An 18,126-nucleotide genomic window follows, 5' to 3' on the forward strand; every position below is an offset into this window, starting at 1 on the left:
ACAGATCATGCAAGGAAAGATTACTTTGTATATTTATTTTGTCCTATCTCTAAATTTGTAGGTCATTTAAGGCTAATTAGTTTATAATATTCAGGACAAATGAAATATATTAACTCTATTATGGCTATCATATTTTTAAGTTACATTTTTAGTAGTATCCTACAATCTGGCTATTTTTTAAATATTACTTTCTTCTTAGGAATGTTAGAGCTCTTTGGAGGTCGTTCTTGGTCGGTGTTTTCTTCTTTTTTTTTTAATTCTTTGGTCATGCCCTACCCCCCCACCCCCACCCCTCCCCCACCCACCACCTGCAGGTGGGATCTTACTTCCACAACCAGGGATTGAGCCCATTCCCCCTGCATTTGAAGCACAGAGTCTTAACCAAGTCCCTGGATGTCATTCTTTTAATGAGTAGAATTTATCTTACCTCTTGTATCTGACTGCCTCAACTATGTTTTAAGACCTAACTCTTTGTGACACCATGGACTGTAGCCCACCAGGCTCCTCTGTCCATGGGATTCTCCGGGCCAGAATACTGGAGTGGGTAGCCATTCCCTTCTCAAGGGGAACTTCTCGACCCAGGGATGGAATCTGGGTCTCCTGCATTGCAGGCAGATTCTTTGCTATCTGAGCCACCAGGGAAGTCCTATCCTAATAGACAGGCTTCCCAAAGTCAAAGAGAAAGTAAAGTAAAACTTCTGACTGGAAGATTAATTCCAAAGTCGAGTAGTTAATTGCTTATATTAATATGAATGTCCAAGATGGAAATGTCACATACTCTGACATACTCCTTTCTGTGTAAATGTAACATGGTAATCAGTGACTAATTTCATCCTTCTCGTTGTATTTCCTCTTAGGATTCAATGTGGGCAGGAGTGCTGGCGGACGATCAACTGTCAGGGAGATTAACCGGGATGCTTGTCACTTTCCTGGCTTTCCGGTGCTTCAGTCATTCCTTCCTAAACACACTAATGTCCCTGCTCTCTATTTCCTCCTCATGGCATTGTTTCTGCAGCAGCCCGTTAGTGAGCTGCCTGAGAACCTGCAGGTCAGTGTGCCTGTCGTCAGCAGCCGATGTAAGCAGGGTTGCCAGGTAGGAATTACCTAGTCGGGTGTAAGTGTAATTACATTTGCCAAAAAGTCACTGTAGGGTATTGAGTTCATCACAGTAAAAACCAACTGGTTCCATCCCTATCTCACATTTGGGATTTGACTGGGGTCATAGAAATCTGAAAATACTGTAGAAAATTTTCCCAAAAAGAAGTTCTGTGTTCCTGTTGTTCTTTTTCTCTTTATGATTATTCTGTGTGATTATATACATGGGAAGATTTTGGATGGTATTTTAATGATGATCAAAAGAATTCAAGTAATGTGATTTTATCTAGAAATATAATTAATTTCTGTAGAATTAAAAACGAAGTAATGTGCATTCCACAAATTAATTGGGTAGATATGAAAGGATTTTTAGTGCAAATTCTGATTAGAAAAGTGTTTCTGAATTCTTAATGATAGGTAATGTCCATATTAGGAAAACAGTAAGGCTTTACCTGATTTTCTAATCTTAAGATTATGTGGATATCTATATATAGCTTATGTTTGTAGCACTGCAGAGATGTAGGAATTTAGTCTTAAACTCAATTACACTTCCATAATAATCCCAAGATGCTATTCAAATCAGCCATAGTAATCAACAAAACCTTTTAAATGAAAACACTGAGTCTGTACCCTACGTTAAATCATGCTACAGATGCATGAGCAAAGCAGAGTTTGGTTACAGACGCCATAGGCAAAGTGTTATATAAAACTACTATGAATGAATCTCCTCAAACTGATTTTTATTTGGTCAAATCTTCATCTATATGTAATCTAAAAGTGAATTAGAACATTGCTGAGAGTGGGGTGTGGGGAGTAAGTTCACTGTACTTTTTGAATAGATCCTGCTTAAAGCCATTAATTCTTTAATTTCATCACCTAGCTAATTATTTTCCTTAGGAAAAAAAAGAAAAGGATGTTTTTAAGATAGATAACTAGGACACTGATACATAAGATTCACTTTGTCTTGTAAATGTGAAAATGAGTTTTAAAACATAGGAGGGAAGAGCATTAAGTCTCTATCTCTTCTTCATTGCTCACTTTGAAAGAAAATAATTTCAAAGAAATTTTAGAACATTAGAACTTGTGAGGGTCTCTACCGAGAAAAATTGACAGTACCTAATCCTGATTTGCTTCACCTCTGCAGTTTGATTTAGATTCCATCTGGACCTTTATCTTTGGAGTTCCTGCCTCCAGTGGAACCGTGGTCTCATCTATCCACAATGTGTGCACAGAAGCTGCTTTTTTGTTACTGGGCATGCTCCGAAGCATGCTGAATTCAGTAAGTGCCCAGAGACTCTGACACCTGTCGGTAATTCCTCCTGCCTGGGATTCCTTTATAAAAGTAGGGGAATCCTTTGGTAATCTAAGTCTTTATTTACTACGTGGTCTCTGGAACCTCACCCACTCTGTTTTATTTAGTGTAAGGACAGACCGTGAAGTTGTTAAGATCCTGAACTCAGGAGCTGGATTCAACATCCCAACTCTGATCCTCCAGACATACTAAGCTCATGTGCCTCAGTTTCCTTATGTATGAAGTGATAATGAGGATAAAAGTTACCTCTTAGGACTCTTGTGAGGATGTATGAGTTAACATGTACACAAAGTGCTTCCAAGTGTACCTGGTATAGAATACAAGCTTTATTAAGTGTTAACTGATGCTGTTAGTGCTATAAAACACATATTTCAGTGTATACATTTATATAATAAATATACTGTATTACATGCAATTGCAACAATATGTTACTTGAACTTTTAAAATCACTTCTATTTAGAGGCTCAAAATGTTATCAGTGCAAGTTTTACTTAGTGTTTTCATTTTCTCTTTTAGTTATTTCTAACTTAGATATGAAGCACTGAAAGAGTAAATGACAAAATTTATGTTCGTATCTCTCACAGGAATGCTGTGAATAATGATTTAATTTTTTTTCTTACAAAATTCAGGGTCACATTGTAAGAGGAATTATTAACTAGACTCATGGATTACAAGTACCTGAAAAATCTGATTTTAGTCAAAACTGTTCTTATGCAATCTAAGAAAAGAACATTGCTCTTAAATGTGTTAATTTATAATGCTTTGGGATTCTGGTTTTGGTTTCTATTCATAAACAATTATAAAAATCTAAGCTGAAAAAAAAGACTCTCTGGGCAAGTATCAGAAGATAAACATTGTTCATATAGAGTCTTCTTCCTTTTTTTAGTAGCATCATCATCATTGTTATTGTGGTAATGCTTTTAAGGAAAAGAAAACTCCTGTGTGTCTCTTTTACTCAGTCTTCTACAGCACTGCTTTACTTCTGACACTTCAGGTCACCAAGTATATAGAAGATTTTGCCCCAGGAGCTGGGTGTTCCACCATTCAGTTCAGTTCTGACACTATCTGCCAGGATATAGCATCCAGTTCCACAGGTTAAGGGCTCAGTCTCGTAAGATACTCCCCTGCCCCGCCTCCACCAATCCTGCCCCACTTCAAATGCCAGTCAGAAGTCCAGGTTGTTACCTGTGCTTCTGACTTAATAGTTGTAAATCACAGGTTCCTGTGTCTAAGGAAAACATTTTACTTGCCAGATTACCAGTTTATTACAAAAGGTAACTCCAGAACAACCAGTTGGAAGACAGGCATACGGCAAGGTGGGGAGGGAAATGGAGCTCCACGCCTTCTCCGACTGGCTCTTCTCCCAGCACCTCCATGTGTCCACCAGTCCGGAAGCTCTCTAAAACCCATCAATTTTGCCTTTTTATGGAGCCTTCATTACATAGACATTAATTAAAGTCATTGGTCACTGGTGATTGAACTCTTCTTCCCTGTAGGCTGTGGAGGAGCAGATTAGGTTAATTTCCAACCTTCCAATCACATGGTTGGTTCCTCTGGCAAGAGCCCATCAACCTAAATTCAAGCGTGATTGAAAAGGGCTCCTTATAATGAACAAATGGAGGACAAAATGGCACCCCAATCCAGTATTCTGGCCTGGGAAATCCCATGGACAGAGGAGCCTGGCAGGCTACAGTCCTTAGGGTCACAACAGTTGGACACAACACAAGTCAAGACATCAGCCTGCATGTTTGTCCCCACATGGAATGCTGGTCTTGAGAAATGAGAGAATGGCTGCTAAACCACCACCACCATCTTGAACAAAAAGACACATTTATGACTCTTATCACTTAGGAAATGCCAAGAGTTTGAGGATCTCTGTGCCTGAAATGGGACAAAGATTAAATATGTATTTCTTATTATAAATCACAGTATCACAGTTGCATAATGGTTAAGAACACTGTTCTTATTTTTTATATGACAGTGTGAGACTCAAAGGGTAAAGTAACTTCCCCATTTCATCTTACTCCTTACTCTGTGGCACGATGGAGGATGGGGCAACTTTGATGGTAATACAGCCACTGTTGGCACCCACCACATTCATATTGATAGCGCTGAATAATCAAAACCATTGACTTCAGTTACTGAGCTGTGAGTACCCCAGTCCAGTGTTAGTCACTCACTTGTGTCTGACTCTTTGCGACCCCATGGACTGTAGCCCGCCAAGCTCTTCTGTCCATCGGATTCTCCAGGCATGCATACTGGAGTGGGTTGCCATTCCCTTCTCCAGGGGATCTTCCGACCCAGGGATTGAACCCTGGTCTCCTGCATTGCAGGCAGATTCTTTACCATCTGAGCTATCAGAGAAGCCCAGTGTGAGTACCCCAGTGAATGGAAAAACATCCTCTCAGTTTCTAGGGGTGTTGCCTTTGTTTTAGCTTATTTCCCGATTTGTTGGCCTGTGTGTTTACCCCTGTTTGGTTTATGAGAGTTCTGGACCATCGGTATATCAAGTTTTAGAAGAGTAGTGAGTAACTTGTAGCAATGTCAGTGACGCTAACGTGTTGTCTCCTCTCCTATCCCCTGGCAGCCTTGGCAATCAGAAGAAGAGGGGTCTTGGCTCCGGGAGTATCCTGTGACCCTGATGCAGTTCTTCAGATACTTGTATCACAATGTCCCGGACCTGGCCTCCATGTGGATGAACCCCGATTTCCTGTGTGCACTGGCAGCCACGGTCTTCCCCTTCAACATCCGCCCTTATTCAGAAATGGTAGGAAAAAGGGAGGAAAAGGTCAAAATTGGAATTAGTCTGCTCTAATCGTTAGCAGATTTTTTTCTTTTTGGCCAATCTTTTAAGCTTCTGACTAAGTTATAGTTTTGTAACTTTCTGCTCCACCTCTTGTATCATTATCTAGTGTCTGTCTCCAGACACATCCTTCTTCTGCTTTCCCTAAAATTTCAGCAGTGAACACTACTTCCTGTTGTTATTTACCATATTCTTGTAAGTCTCTCATGAGTGACTTTCCTCTTCGTGTAGCTGTTGATCTATTTCTTATTATATGTGACAATAGCTGTAGTGTTGTGAACTCAGATTACAGAGCTCTAATAGGACCAAATTTATTTCCACTTTATTTATTTATAAATCTCCTGGATTTAGTCTTTACACACTAATTACAGATTTGGTTGTGTTTATAAGAAATGAAATGCATGCCTGTCCTTTCTATTCAACTTTTTCCATTTTGTTCAACTGTTATTTTTCATATTTTGCACTAACTTAGTAGAAAGTTATTAGACTACTCTTATATCATATGGGCTTCCCTGGTGGCTCAGACAGTAAAGAATTTGCCTGCAATGCAGAAGACCTAGGTTCTATCTCTGGGTCGGGAAGATCCCCTGGAGAAGGAAATGGCAACCCACTCCAGTATTCTTGCCTGGAGAATCCCATAGACAGAAGAGCCTGGCAGGCTACAGTGGACTACAGTCATTGATACCGCAGAGTAGGACTTACAGAGCGGCTAATGCGTGTATCATATAGATACTTCTTTTGTCCTTTAAAACACACCCAAAAGACAGTTATTCCTCCATGGGACTTCAGGATTTCATGATGTTTTCTCCTTTTTCTCCTACTTACTCTAGACCCTGGAATAAAGTACTTCCTCATACTAATTTCTTCTTCATGTAAAAAGATGAAATAAATACTCGTGCTAAAAATTGTGGGAAGTTTTAGGAGAAAGACAAGTGTAGCACATGACCTTAATACTGTGGCTTGTTTATAACTTTAAAATCCACACTTTTGTTAACAGGATTTTAGTAATAGCGCAGTGTTTTTTCCTTGTCAGCATCTTATAATCTGTCTTCTTGACCTTTCTTTTTCTGTTGACTCAAAATTGGTACTAGTTTTGTTGTTGTTTTGTTTCATTTATTTGCTTGTTTTTTTAACCTAAAAAATAGATCAGCCCTTGGGTTCAATCATTAGTATGCCAGATCTTTATCTGAAATTCTGTAACACTTGGCTTCTCAGTAGGTATGTTTTATAATGTGCACATAAAATAGTCCTTCTCATTTTATTATTTAATTTATTTCAAGGGCAGTTATCCACAGTAGAGATAAAAATTCAGCATAAAGCAGTTATATGGTTAGCGGCCAGTCAGTAGCTTGATATTAGAAAGAATGTGTGTTGAGTAATCATGATCTATGGTGCCCGATTACCTCCCTGATAGGAGTATCTGAGTAAAGCCAAGTGAACTATGTGATGTGTTTAATAGCTTCGTAGGAGGTTAATGTTGAAGCAAAATGCTGTTGGTGCTACAGTTTGGTTTTTAGGAAATATGGAAGTAAAAATACCAAATGAATTTGAATGCGACTAGGGTACGTTTCCTCTTGATTTTATTAGGTGACTGATCTCGATGATGAAGTTGGATCTCCAGCTGAAGAATTTAAAGCCTTTGCAGCAGACACAGGGATGAACAGAAGCCAATCAGAGTACTGCAACGTGGGCGTCAAGACATACCTGACTAATCACCCAGCTAAGAAATTTGTTTTTGACTTCATGCGGGTCTTAATAATAGACAACCTCTGTCTTACACCTGCCAGCAAGCAGACTCCACTGATTGATCTTTTGTTGGAGGTAAAGACAAAGAGATGCATGTACACCTCTTAAATTGTTTTTATAGTGAGGGCATTAATAGCCAAGCAAGTTTTATGCCAAATACCTTTCAGATTTCTAATTCCTCTGGGTTGTAAAGGCAGAACATATCATGGGCTATGGGGATTTTTTAATCCCAAGTGTGCTAATGTATATACTATCAGTTTGTTTCTCTTCTTTCTGTTCCCCTTGGCATGTCCTTTTTTTCTTAGATTTTTTTTAATGTGGACAATTTTTAAAGTCTTACTGAATTTATAACAGTTTTGCTTCTGTTTTATGTTTTGGGTTTTTGATTGGAAGACATGTGGGGTCTTAGCTCCCTGACCAGGGATTGAACCTGCACCCTCTCCGATGGAAGGTGAAGTCTTAACCACTGCACTGCCAGCTAAGTCCCTGCATGTCCTTCATCCAGCCCTTTATTGCCCTTTCCCTAGACCAGGAATTGACAAACTTTTCCTGTGAGGGGCAAAATAGCAAATATTTTTAGATTTATGGGCTGTACAGTGTCTAACAATTACTTAACCTACCATTGCAGTTAGAAAAGCAGCCACAGGCAATACATAAATGAGTGAGCATAGCTGTGTTCCAATAAAACTTTATATACAAGAACTCACATAGGCTGAGTTTGGCCCAGGGACCCTAGTGTTCCAGCTGCTTCCCCCCTAGTCTCATACAGCAGCATCGTCTCCTCAGCTTGTTAACTCCCTACTTCAGTCTGTCTTATGTATCACTTCCGGTATTACTGCTTTTAGTGTCCTATGGGGCTTAAAACATGTTGCTCAATATGCACTTTTTAAATTTTTCCTCAAGGCAGAAAATGTGTAGGTTGCTTGGTATCTAAGCTCAGGCTGCTATAACAAACTACCCAAAACTGGGTGGCTTCAATGGCAGGCAGTTATTTCTCACAGTTCTAGTGACTGAGAAGTCTGACATAAGGCTGCCACCAGCTTGGTCAGGTCATGGTGAGGGCCCTCTTCCTGGCTGATCGACGGCTGCCCTGCTCTCACAGGGCAGAGGAAGAGCTCAGGTGGTTCTTCATCTTCTTATAAGGGTTTGAGTCCCCTCATGGGGGGATCCACCCTCATGGCCTTCCCAGAGCTTCCTGGGGGGCTTCTCAGGGCTTCCCAGGTGGTTCAGTGGTAAAGAATCTGCCTGCCAATGCAAGAGATACAGGAGACATGGGTTCACTCCCTGACTCTGAAGATCCCGTGGAGAAGGAAATGGCAACCCACTCCAGTATTTTTGCCTGGAGAATCCCCATGGACAGAGGAGCCTGGAGGGCTACAGTCCATGGGGTCGCAAAGAGTCAGACATGACTTAGCAACTAATCATGCATGCATCATGGCTCATCTAAACCTAATTACCTCCAGAAAGCCCTACCTTATAATATCATCATATTGAGAGTTAGGGCATAACTTACGAATTTGAGGGGAGGGGACACAAACATTTAGTCCTTGCACTTGTTCATTCTCTTGATAAGAACTAGCTGATGTTTCAGAAAACAAACCCTAAGTGGCCACACTGCTGGCTCTAGAAGTTGACCATCCCTGAAAACCAAATGTTTCTCAAGGAGAAATTTAAAAATCACAGAAGGTAATCTAAGATACAATTAGTTGCTTATTCATTCATTCTTTTGGCCAGTGCATATTAAACATGGTCAAGCAGTACATGCAAGGGCTCTGAAAATAGTGTTTCGTGAAAGATTTCAGTGCAAAAGACTAACTGCTTTTCTCTCTGAAAAACTTCCTGCATGCTGCTGACAATTGTTGGACAACTGACCCTGCACTTTTCTTCTCCCTCTAGTGGTGAAGAGAAAACAGTTAATTTTTTATTTGAAACCTTAAAACTCCAGCAGATGTTTTATCTTATTCATGTAGAAATATCTCAGCTTGATCTATTTAAAGAAATCACTAGTATAATTTAGATAACAGTCATGCTAAGCATTTTAACCAGGACCACAGTGTTTAATATTGGCAGGAAAATAATTGATTTCATCAATAATTCATGTGGACAAGCATGCCTGGTAGACCTTGTCCTCTTTGGAAACTAAAAATAAGAAAAAAGATGGCTAGTATTTTAGTCCCTGGGGTAAGAATGTGAAGCATTTTATGCAAAATAAAATGTTTATCATGAAATAACAGAATAAAGTTCAGAAGAGGTATAAGAAAGCATAACTGAGCCAAAAAATAAGATACATATATGTAGAAGAAATCAGAGAAGGCAATGGCACCCCACTCCAGTACTCTTGCCTGGAAAATCCCATGGGCGGAGGAACCTGGTGTGCTGCAGTCCTTGGGGTCGCTAAGAGTCGGACACGACTGAGCGACTTCACTTTCACTTTTCACTTTCATGCATTGGAGAAGGAAATGGCAACCCACTCCAGTGTTCTTGCCTGGAGAATCCCAGGGATGGGGGAGCCTGGTGGGCTGCCATCTATGGGGTCGCACAGAGTCGGACACGACTGAAGCGACTTAGCAGCTTAGCAGCAGAAGAAATGGGGTAAGTGTGTATATCCAGTAATAACACTATCAGTCTTGTCAGTTCAGTTCAGTCATGTCCAACTTTTTGTAACCTCATGAACTGCCGCACACCAGGCCTCCCTGTCCATCACCAACTCCCAGGGCCTACCCAAACTCATGTCCATTGAGTCAGTGATGCCATCCAATCATCTCATCCTCTGTCGTCCCCGTCTCCTCCTGCCCTCAATCTTTCCCAACATCAGGGTCTTTTCAAGTGAGTCAGCTCTTTGCATCAAGTGGCCAAAGTATTGGAGCTTCAGCTTCAGCGTCAGCCCTTCCGATGAATATTCAGGACTGATTTCCTTTAGGATGGACTGGTTGGATCTCCTTGCAGTCCAAGGGACTCTCAAGAGTCTTCTCCAACACCACAGTTCAAAAGCCTCAATTCTTCAGCGCTCAGCTTTCTTGATAGTCCAATTCACATCCATACATGACTACTGGAAAAACCATAGCCTTGACTAGATGGACCTTTGATGGCAAAGTAATGTCTCTGCTTTTTAATATGCTGTCTAGGTTGGTCATAACTTTCCTTCCAAGGAGTAAGCATCTTTTAATTTCATGGCTGCAGTCACCATCTGCAGTGATTTTGGAGCCCAGAAAAATAAAGTCTGACACTGTTTCCACTGTTCCCCATCTATTTGCCATGAAGTGATAGGACCGATGCCATGATCTTAGTTTTCTGAATGTTGAGCTTTAAGCCAACTTTTTCACTCTCTGTTACTTTCCTCAAGAGGCTCTTGAGTTCTTCTTCTCTTTCTGCCATAAGGGTGGTGTCATCTGCATATCTGAGGTTATTGATATTTCTCCCTGCAATCTTGATTCCAGCTTGTGCTTCATCCAGGCCAGCCTTTCTCATGATGTTCTCTGTGTATCAGTCTTGTAGGAATCCTAATATCTAACTATCAGTTGATAAATTATGTAATTGTCTCTTATTTTAGTTTTTCTGTATTTTTCAGTGAGGAAAGCTTGATATGACATGTATTAACTTCGAAGTAACATTCTCGTTATTGCGGTCACTAATTTGCCCTATAGTGGAATTGTATCTGATTGCATTAGGGTGTCATGGGTGGTAGGATGATGTTTTAGGAAGAACCAGAGAGTGTCAAGGTTGAATTTCCCAAATAGATCATTAGCTCCTTAAAGTTAGGGGCCAAGTTTCATGTGTCCTTTTATCTCTCACAAAATTAGCTCAGTGTCTTGATTTGTTCTTTAAGTAATTTTGAATCATTTAACTACAACTACATCCCTGGCCTTTCCCAAACAAGATACAATACTATCTAATAAAAGATATATACATTTGCTTTTAAAATACATGCTTTTAGGGACTTCCCTGGTGGTCTAGTGGCCAAAATTCTGTATTCCTAATGCAGGGGACCAAGGTTTGACTTGGTCATACGTAGAACTAGATCCTGTATGCCACAACTAAGACCTGATGCAGCCAAATAAATAAATTCTTTCTTTTAAAAAAAGCATAAGACCTTTACAGAGAAAAAATTATACTTCTTAAAATTTATGCCTCAAAGCTAACACACACAGAATACACACACAAAAAAATAGTTGGTGAAAAGGATATTGCACTCCCTGTTTTCCTATAGTGTGAAAAAATAAAATTACAGTCATATGATTTTTAATGTTATGATTGTGAAGTCTTTATCTCTGAAGAAGTTCAAGAAGAGAATTATACTACACCCTTGCCATTTACCTTCATGGAAGAAGCGGTTTGAACCAACTGATTTTCAGTCTGATATGCTCATGCCAGGCTATTTTCAGTCTTAAGATTATTTGGGATTTTATCACAAGAGTATCTGCTTATTTCACTACATCTACAAAAGAATGTGTGACATTATCTCCATTAGCAAATAAAAGATCTGCATTTATCTAGACTGGCCACAGTGTGAGTCAGGTCAAATACAAGGGAGGCAGTGTGGTGGTGTAGCAAAGCCCGGTTTGAATTCTGGCCCTGATGTTTATTATATAAACATTTTAATCTCACCAAGCCAAATTCACTCTCTGAAGAATGATATTATATACTACCTCCCCCAGATGATTGCTGTGAGAGTTAAATAAATAATAGGTAAATCACCCAGCAAAACTATTTTGAGAAATTAAACATGCTGCTTTTAGCTGTGTAACCTTGACTCAGCTCAGTTCTCTTCATCCCTTCTAGTTTGCCCACCTTTAAAATAGCATACGAGATTCCCAGGTGATTTGTGTACATGTTAACATTTAGGAAGCACTTCCTAATCTGCAAGCTGTATCCCGTGGGTCAAATCTAGCCTGCCTTTATAAATAAAGTTTTGTTGGAACACACATAAAGAATAGTATAAAAATAGAATCTGTCTCTGAGGATCATAGTGACAATTAAATAAGATGATCCGTTTAAGATTCATAACACAGCGCCTGGCACTTAAGACTTACTCAGAAACCAAGTGGCCTGTGTTGTCTTGTACCTGGGCCTCCAGCTGCTCTTCCCTGGCTCGTCTTCCCCAGTGTCCTCTGCTGTCACCACCAGGCATCTCGTGGAGAAAGTGGAAGTGTGAGTTGCTCAGTCGAGTCCAACTCTTTTGCAACCCCATGGACTGTAGCCTGCCAGGCTCCTCTATCCATGGAATTCTCCGGGCAAGAATATGGAGTGCATTGCCATGCTCTCCTCCAAGGGATCTTTCTCATCCAGGGATCAAACTCGAGCCTTGGGCATTGCAGACAGATTCTTTATTGTCTGAACCACCAGGTCTCATGGAGGGCCACAGGAATTTGTTGCATGTGGCCATGGAAGGAAAGTACCTGAGAACAGTCATGAAGTACCCATACAGACCTAAAAGAAAGAAAGAGAGTGAAGCGGAGTTCACTGCTTTCTGCTCCTGCCATCTTCTTAAAGCCCTCCCCGTTCACATCAGAGTGAAAGGCATGTGACTGCAGAGCAGTAAACAAGCCCCACCCCAACCCCATCCCCTGCAAAGTGGAAAAGTGGGCAGGCACTGTTATCAAATACCTGAGAGAAGAGAAGCCAGTGAAGAGGAACACTGCAGTCAGGATGACAAAGCTCAGGCTCCTCTGATGGCTCCAGCCCATTACAGAGACAGTACGGAACACTCAAGGCCTTCCTCCCCAAGCCACAGTGCTCTCAGCCGTGGGCCATAGATGCACGTGGGCTGTCTAGCCTGTGTCCAGGAAGATTCTGCCTGGCATCCCCAGGCCTCAGAAAGGAGGCTTTGATTCTTTGAAGATAGATGTTATTGGCTGGCTTTGTGTTTCCTCTGGGAAGATAGATCTGACAGCCAGAGGCCAGAGCAGACCACAGTGCTTATCCTCCCTTTGTTCTGCACTGAGCTCATCCTGGTTGTCTGGTGAGCCAACCAGGCTTATCTGGAAAACCAGGACAGATCATAGCAGAGCTGCTCTTGTTGTACATCTGTTAACTTCAATTTGGAAATTTTCAGTAGGGCTGGAAGAGTGGGGCAAGTAAAGCAGTGAACTTTGGCATCAAAAAAACTGAGCTTTGAAACCTAGTTTTGACTTGAGCAACTGACTTAACCACTCTAAGCCTCAGTTACCTCATCTCAAAAGTGGAGATGATAGTATCTACTTCAAAAGGTTATTTTGCAGAATGAGATAAGGTACATAAAACTAAGCAGTGTCTGGCACATAATTGTGTTCAGTGAATTGTTTAAAAAAAAAATGGAGAGAACTATGCATGCACTCACAAAGTCTTAAGTCCTTTCAAAGTTAGGCTGCTGTGAGCCTCAGTTCGAGCTTGGAGGTTAGAGCCAAGAACAGAGTTGATTCTGGGTCATGATCACTCATGACACAGCTTCAGTGAGCAGACAATTAAATACCTTTTGGTGATTGTTTTCAGTTGCTCACCTGTGTTCAGTTCTTTGTGGCCCATGGACTGTAGCCCGCCAAACTCCTCTGTCCATGGAATTTTCCAGGCAAGAATCCTGGAGTGGGTTAGCATTTCTTCCTCCAGGGTCAGATCCTCCTTCAGACCCGGGGATGGAACCTGTGTCTCTTAAGTCCCCTGCATTTGCAGGTGGATTCTCTTCCACTAGCGCCACCTGGAAAGCCCTAGTGGTAACTGAACCAGCCTTAAATCCTTATAGAATACTTTTTAATGAAGTAAAAATAAATACTGTTGACAGATCAAGCTACTTCTCTTTGTACTATGTTCCCTGTTTTACAGACTCCAAAACTTTCTCTTGTTAATTAAGGCTATATAAACTCTACTCACTCTTACTTTCTCATTAGCCACATTGAGTTGATTATAATCCTGAATAAGTATTGCTGACTTCAGGGGTATTAAAATCCTGCTGTGAATGGCCTCTAATCTGATTAAAAGATAGTCCTCATAGACTCATCTTCTGCTTATCACTTCAGTGTCTTTACTTCCCCTTCCCTCGGCAGGGGTCGAGTCTTCAAGGCCTCTCAGCCTGAGGAATGGGCTGGCCTTGGCCCCAGCTCGCCTGCTGTCTGTTCAGCTGCACAGGAAAATGGATTAAGATTAAAAACAACATGACATGACCTTCGCTTTTTCCCAGATTACTCTCTTGCCAAACCAAACTCCTAAGCACTAATATTCTTTTAACTGTTACTTGGCCCATATTTTGTTATTTTAAAACTGGATAAATGTGTTTTACCACAAAAACAGAGAAACATTTGTTAAAACTTTGGTTGGTTTTTGAATCCATAGAATAATATCTTTGATCTGAATATAGAATTCCGATTTTAACTACTTTTTTAAAAAAACCTTTATTAGAATCGCTTTGAAAATCAGAATAGAAAGAAACGGGTTTTTTCCCCCAGTAGAGCATATTTTAATTTTAAATACATAAAGCAAAACAGTGTTCTGTAGCCCACTTTCGTGTCATGGTTATAAACATAGTCCCAGACCAGTCTGTGCAAGAAGAAATAGATTCTTTAATTTCATTGGCAAAGCATCACGCCTCTGCTTATAACTACAAATCCAGATCTCCTTTTAAGAAACAACTTCATGTCACTTTATTGAATGGTTCAATATCTACCTTCTGCCCAAAGCCAGCTACCAGGACTGACATTTGAGAGAATAACAAAAGGATCTCTCCTACCTTTCATCCCTGTGTTCCCCGAGCTTTGCCACCTCTCGGGTTAGAGTCCTGAAAGTTATACACCTGGATTGTATCACCCTAATTACCTAGAGAAATGCCATCAGAGAACTATAGTTTAGCTTCATGCCCTAAGCTTTTATTCACAATAATTTTAAAAATCATCTTTGTACTATATAAAACCATTATCAAAGGTATTACCTATTGAGTTGTTGTTCATTGTCCGCTTTATAAAAAAACCCACAGAGAACATTCTTTTCAGAACCATCTAGGAAAACATCCTTGCTGGCTAGTGTGGTTTTTTAAAAAAATATTTTATAGATATTAAAAAGCTTTGTAAATCTTTTTTTCTCCTCCTTCTTGACCCTAGGAAGCTCTAAGCGAAATTGTGTGCTTAATTAATTTTTTATATAAATACTCCTGTCCCCATTGACTTCACCTTCTTAGTTACTAGATTCCTGAGCTTTTGTGTTTGTTTACATGGCCTTATGATTTATTTTACCTGTATATCATTAAAAACTGCCTGATTTCTTTTGAAAGTGAGTTATAATAATAAATATGAAAATTTTATTAAATACTCAAAATGTTGAGAATACTGTTTTTGGAGGAATGGATTCAGAAGACAATATGCCTGTTCAATTTTTTTTTTAATCTATGATCAGAAAAATAGAGTATACACATACATACCATCCCTCATGACATATTTTATTACTTACCAGTAGGGGCTTTTTTAAATATGACTATGGTAGTGTAACTATGGTTGAGCCTTACCTTCATTGAATTGGTTCTGTTTCTAATTCTAAAATTTATTACTTAGGCTTCTCCTGAGAGATCGACAAGAACGCAGCAAAAAGAATTTCAGACTTACATTTTGGATAGTGTGATGGATCATTTGCTTGCAGCTGATGTTTTACTGGGTAATATTATGTTATCTTCACTTTGTTCAAAAATACTGGTAATCACTTCCCTTCTTTATTTAAACTCCAAGTATACCACTGTTTTAACTTCATCTTTTTCCTTCTTTCCTGTGCATTTTCCCATCATATTGGTATTTTCCTTTGAACCTGGCCTTAATGATCAGCAACAGGGACTACTTAAGCTGCTTGTCCACTTTCGTACATTCAGAGGTGGCAGGAAGGGGACAAGGAAAGAGAAAAAAAGTGTTTTTAAAACCATATTATGTGAACAGGCTCTATTTTTATAAATTAGCTAATACTTTAAAAAATTAACTTACTGTAGTATAGTTACAAACAAGCAAATTATAAAATGTAGCACTCTGTGAATGACCACCCAGACAACATGCCTCTGTAAGAACAAATGATAGAAATGCGCTACCAGCACCCACAGAAACTCCCCTGTCCTTGACCCAATTACTAGTCTCTGAGTCACTGCCTCAACTTCTAAAACAGCAGATTCATTTCACCTGTCCTTGAACCTTATCCACACAGGATCACACAACATGTATTCTCTTTAGTCTGGCTTTTTACACTCAATACTGTGTTCATGAGATTTATCCACATAGTTGCATGTGGCAGGAGTCCATTCATTTTTGTGTAATGTCCTTTTATATGAATATATAAATTTATCCAATTTGTTGTTGATGGACATTCAGTAGTTTTTAGCTGGAGACAATTAGAAATAAAACTGCTATCAATGTTCTTTATATAGTATCAGTTTTACTACATGAAGACACACAATGAAAAGTTTTGCATCATGTAGTAATTTAGAGTTAGGCAGGAATAATAATTGCAATCAGTAAAAACTCCAAATTTCTAGAAAGGAGGGGCTTAATTCTCCTGGCTCCATTGGAGGCGGAGCCAGGAGGATTAGCCTTGAGGCAGTATGTACACAGCAGGCACACTCAAGACCCTGGGGCAGCTATGGAAGTGAAACAGTGCTGATAAGGATCCTGGAGGGGGCGAAAGGTACCCCTTGGCTATTCGTAATTCCTCTGGATCTCTCTTCCACCAAAATTACTTCGTTGTGCTTAAAGGTATATTCAAAAAGAGAAAATTTAGTGGTTTCCTTTATCCTTTATTAGTTACACAGTATCAATTTACAGCTAATAAACTGACAATTTTTCTCTCAAAGGGGGACCATCTATCACTGACTTTAAGTTGAAGAACTGTTTTCTTATCACAGACTGTCACAAGACAGAAAGTTCACAGTCTGCATCCATAACATTTTTATCCTGCAGAAAGTATCTCTTTCAACATTTATCATGACTTCTGGCCATGAACATCATTTTCCTTCAAGTGGTCCATAAAGTTAGGAGTCTTATTTCTGATTATAGTAGGTGTACTCATTTTTCCTTCGCCTGACTTGTTTAAGGGTCTGGTCTCGGGCTGGTTGATATGCGTTTTCTTAGACATTTTTTTTTCCTGTTGGAATTTAGGAGAAGATGCATCTCTTCCTATCACCAGTGGAGGAAGCTACCAGGTATTGGTGAACAATGTGTTTTATTTCACACAACGTGTGGTGGACAAGCTTTGGCAAGGCATGTTCAACAAAGAATCTAAACTTCTTATAGATTTTATAATTCAACTAATTGCACAGGTAATCCATTGTCATATTAGCTGTAGAGTACATGTTTTCCTATTGAGAAACTTTCCTCGGGTGTCAAAATTGTTGGAAATAATTGTAACTAATAAGATAATGAATGTTGACATTTAATGTGAAGCTCAGCTTATTAAAAGTGAATAAAACCTTTGTATCATAACCATTCCCCGTTACCTCCTGGCCTGGCATCCTCTTTCTCTCCAGCTATGGGCTTCTCACTGTCTTCCCCGCTGATATCACTCTTTGCTACACTCATAGCTGAATAACTTGCCTTTGGTTTAAAGACCTTATGTTAACAGGATTTGATAGATCTTTATAGTATGATGAAAGGCTTACAGAACATGAAGATTTGCTGTTAAAGGAGTATTCTCTTCTTGCAGTTGAATCTGCACAAAGTCCATTGGAGCCCTGTTTCTTTGAAAATGTCATTTTACTGCCTGTCTGGGGTGCCTTTGCCTGGTTTGGCACAAGCGACAAATCTCATTCAACACGATGTAGCACGTAGGAAAGACCCTTGTCATGTGTTGTTGGCATGTGGTGCAGAGGTTCTTTCATGTCACCTGAGAATTTAAGAATAAACTTGTATATAAGTCAGAGAAAAGTTCTCAAGTAAGATGAAAGTAGAACATCAGACAAAGTTTTTACTAATGTTTTAGGTCATTTTTGTGTGTAATTTTGAGTAGATGCCGATCACCCTGCCAGAACTTGTGGGTAGGAGATGCTATCTGGCTGGCACTTCTTCGTTTTCTCAGGGAGGCTGCTTCACTCCCAGGAAGGCTGGCAGCTCTCCTCACCAGGAGGTCTATTTACACATAGCACTCATCTCCTGACATCACATTTATGTGTCTCTTGGGCTCAGAACCTAGTAATAGCAAGTGCTTTGTATTTTTTTGTTAATAACTCGGCACCCCAGTACTT

General features: G+C 39.8%; 1 protein-coding gene and 1 long non-coding RNA gene across 14 annotated transcripts in view; one reads left to right on the plus strand and one right to left on the minus strand.

The window, feature by feature from the left end:
• The window catches only part of WDFY3 (WD repeat and FYVE domain containing 3), a 283,117-nt gene that overhangs the window by 195,611 nt on the left and 69,380 nt on the right, over positions 1-18,126 (plus strand). For 8 of the 13 annotated variants that reach the window (XM_086407523.1, XM_086407528.1, XM_086407529.1 and 5 more), the window contains 6 exons: positions 858-1,093; positions 2,240-2,374; positions 4,995-5,174; positions 6,798-7,031; positions 15,467-15,566; positions 17,045-17,205. In XM_086407523.1, the coding sequence (XP_086263649.1) occupies positions 858-1,093; positions 2,240-2,374; positions 4,995-5,174; positions 6,798-7,031; positions 15,467-15,566; positions 17,045-17,205 (1,046 nt within the window). The remainder of the gene's footprint in view (positions 1-857; positions 1,094-2,239; positions 2,375-4,994; positions 5,175-6,797; positions 7,032-15,466; positions 15,567-17,044; positions 17,206-18,126) is intronic. The other 5 variants (XM_086407526.1, XM_086407530.1, XM_086407532.1 and 2 more) reach the window with 1 other exon arrangement.
• LOC147370352 (uncharacterized) lies at positions 12,269-12,861 on the minus strand. The gene is made up of 2 exons (XR_015166124.1): positions 12,561-12,861; positions 12,269-12,383 (listed from the first exon to the last, which is right to left on the minus strand). It is a non-coding gene; the product is annotated as an uncharacterized LOC147370352 (long non-coding RNA).

The sequence above is a fragment of the Bos grunniens genome, chromosome 6 (assembly GCF_055505025.1).
Source record: "Bos grunniens cultivar Pamir isolate PY7600 chromosome 6, Bosgru_T2T1.0, whole genome shotgun sequence".
NCBI classification, from domain to species: Eukaryota; Metazoa; Chordata; class Mammalia; order Artiodactyla; family Bovidae; genus Bos; species Bos grunniens.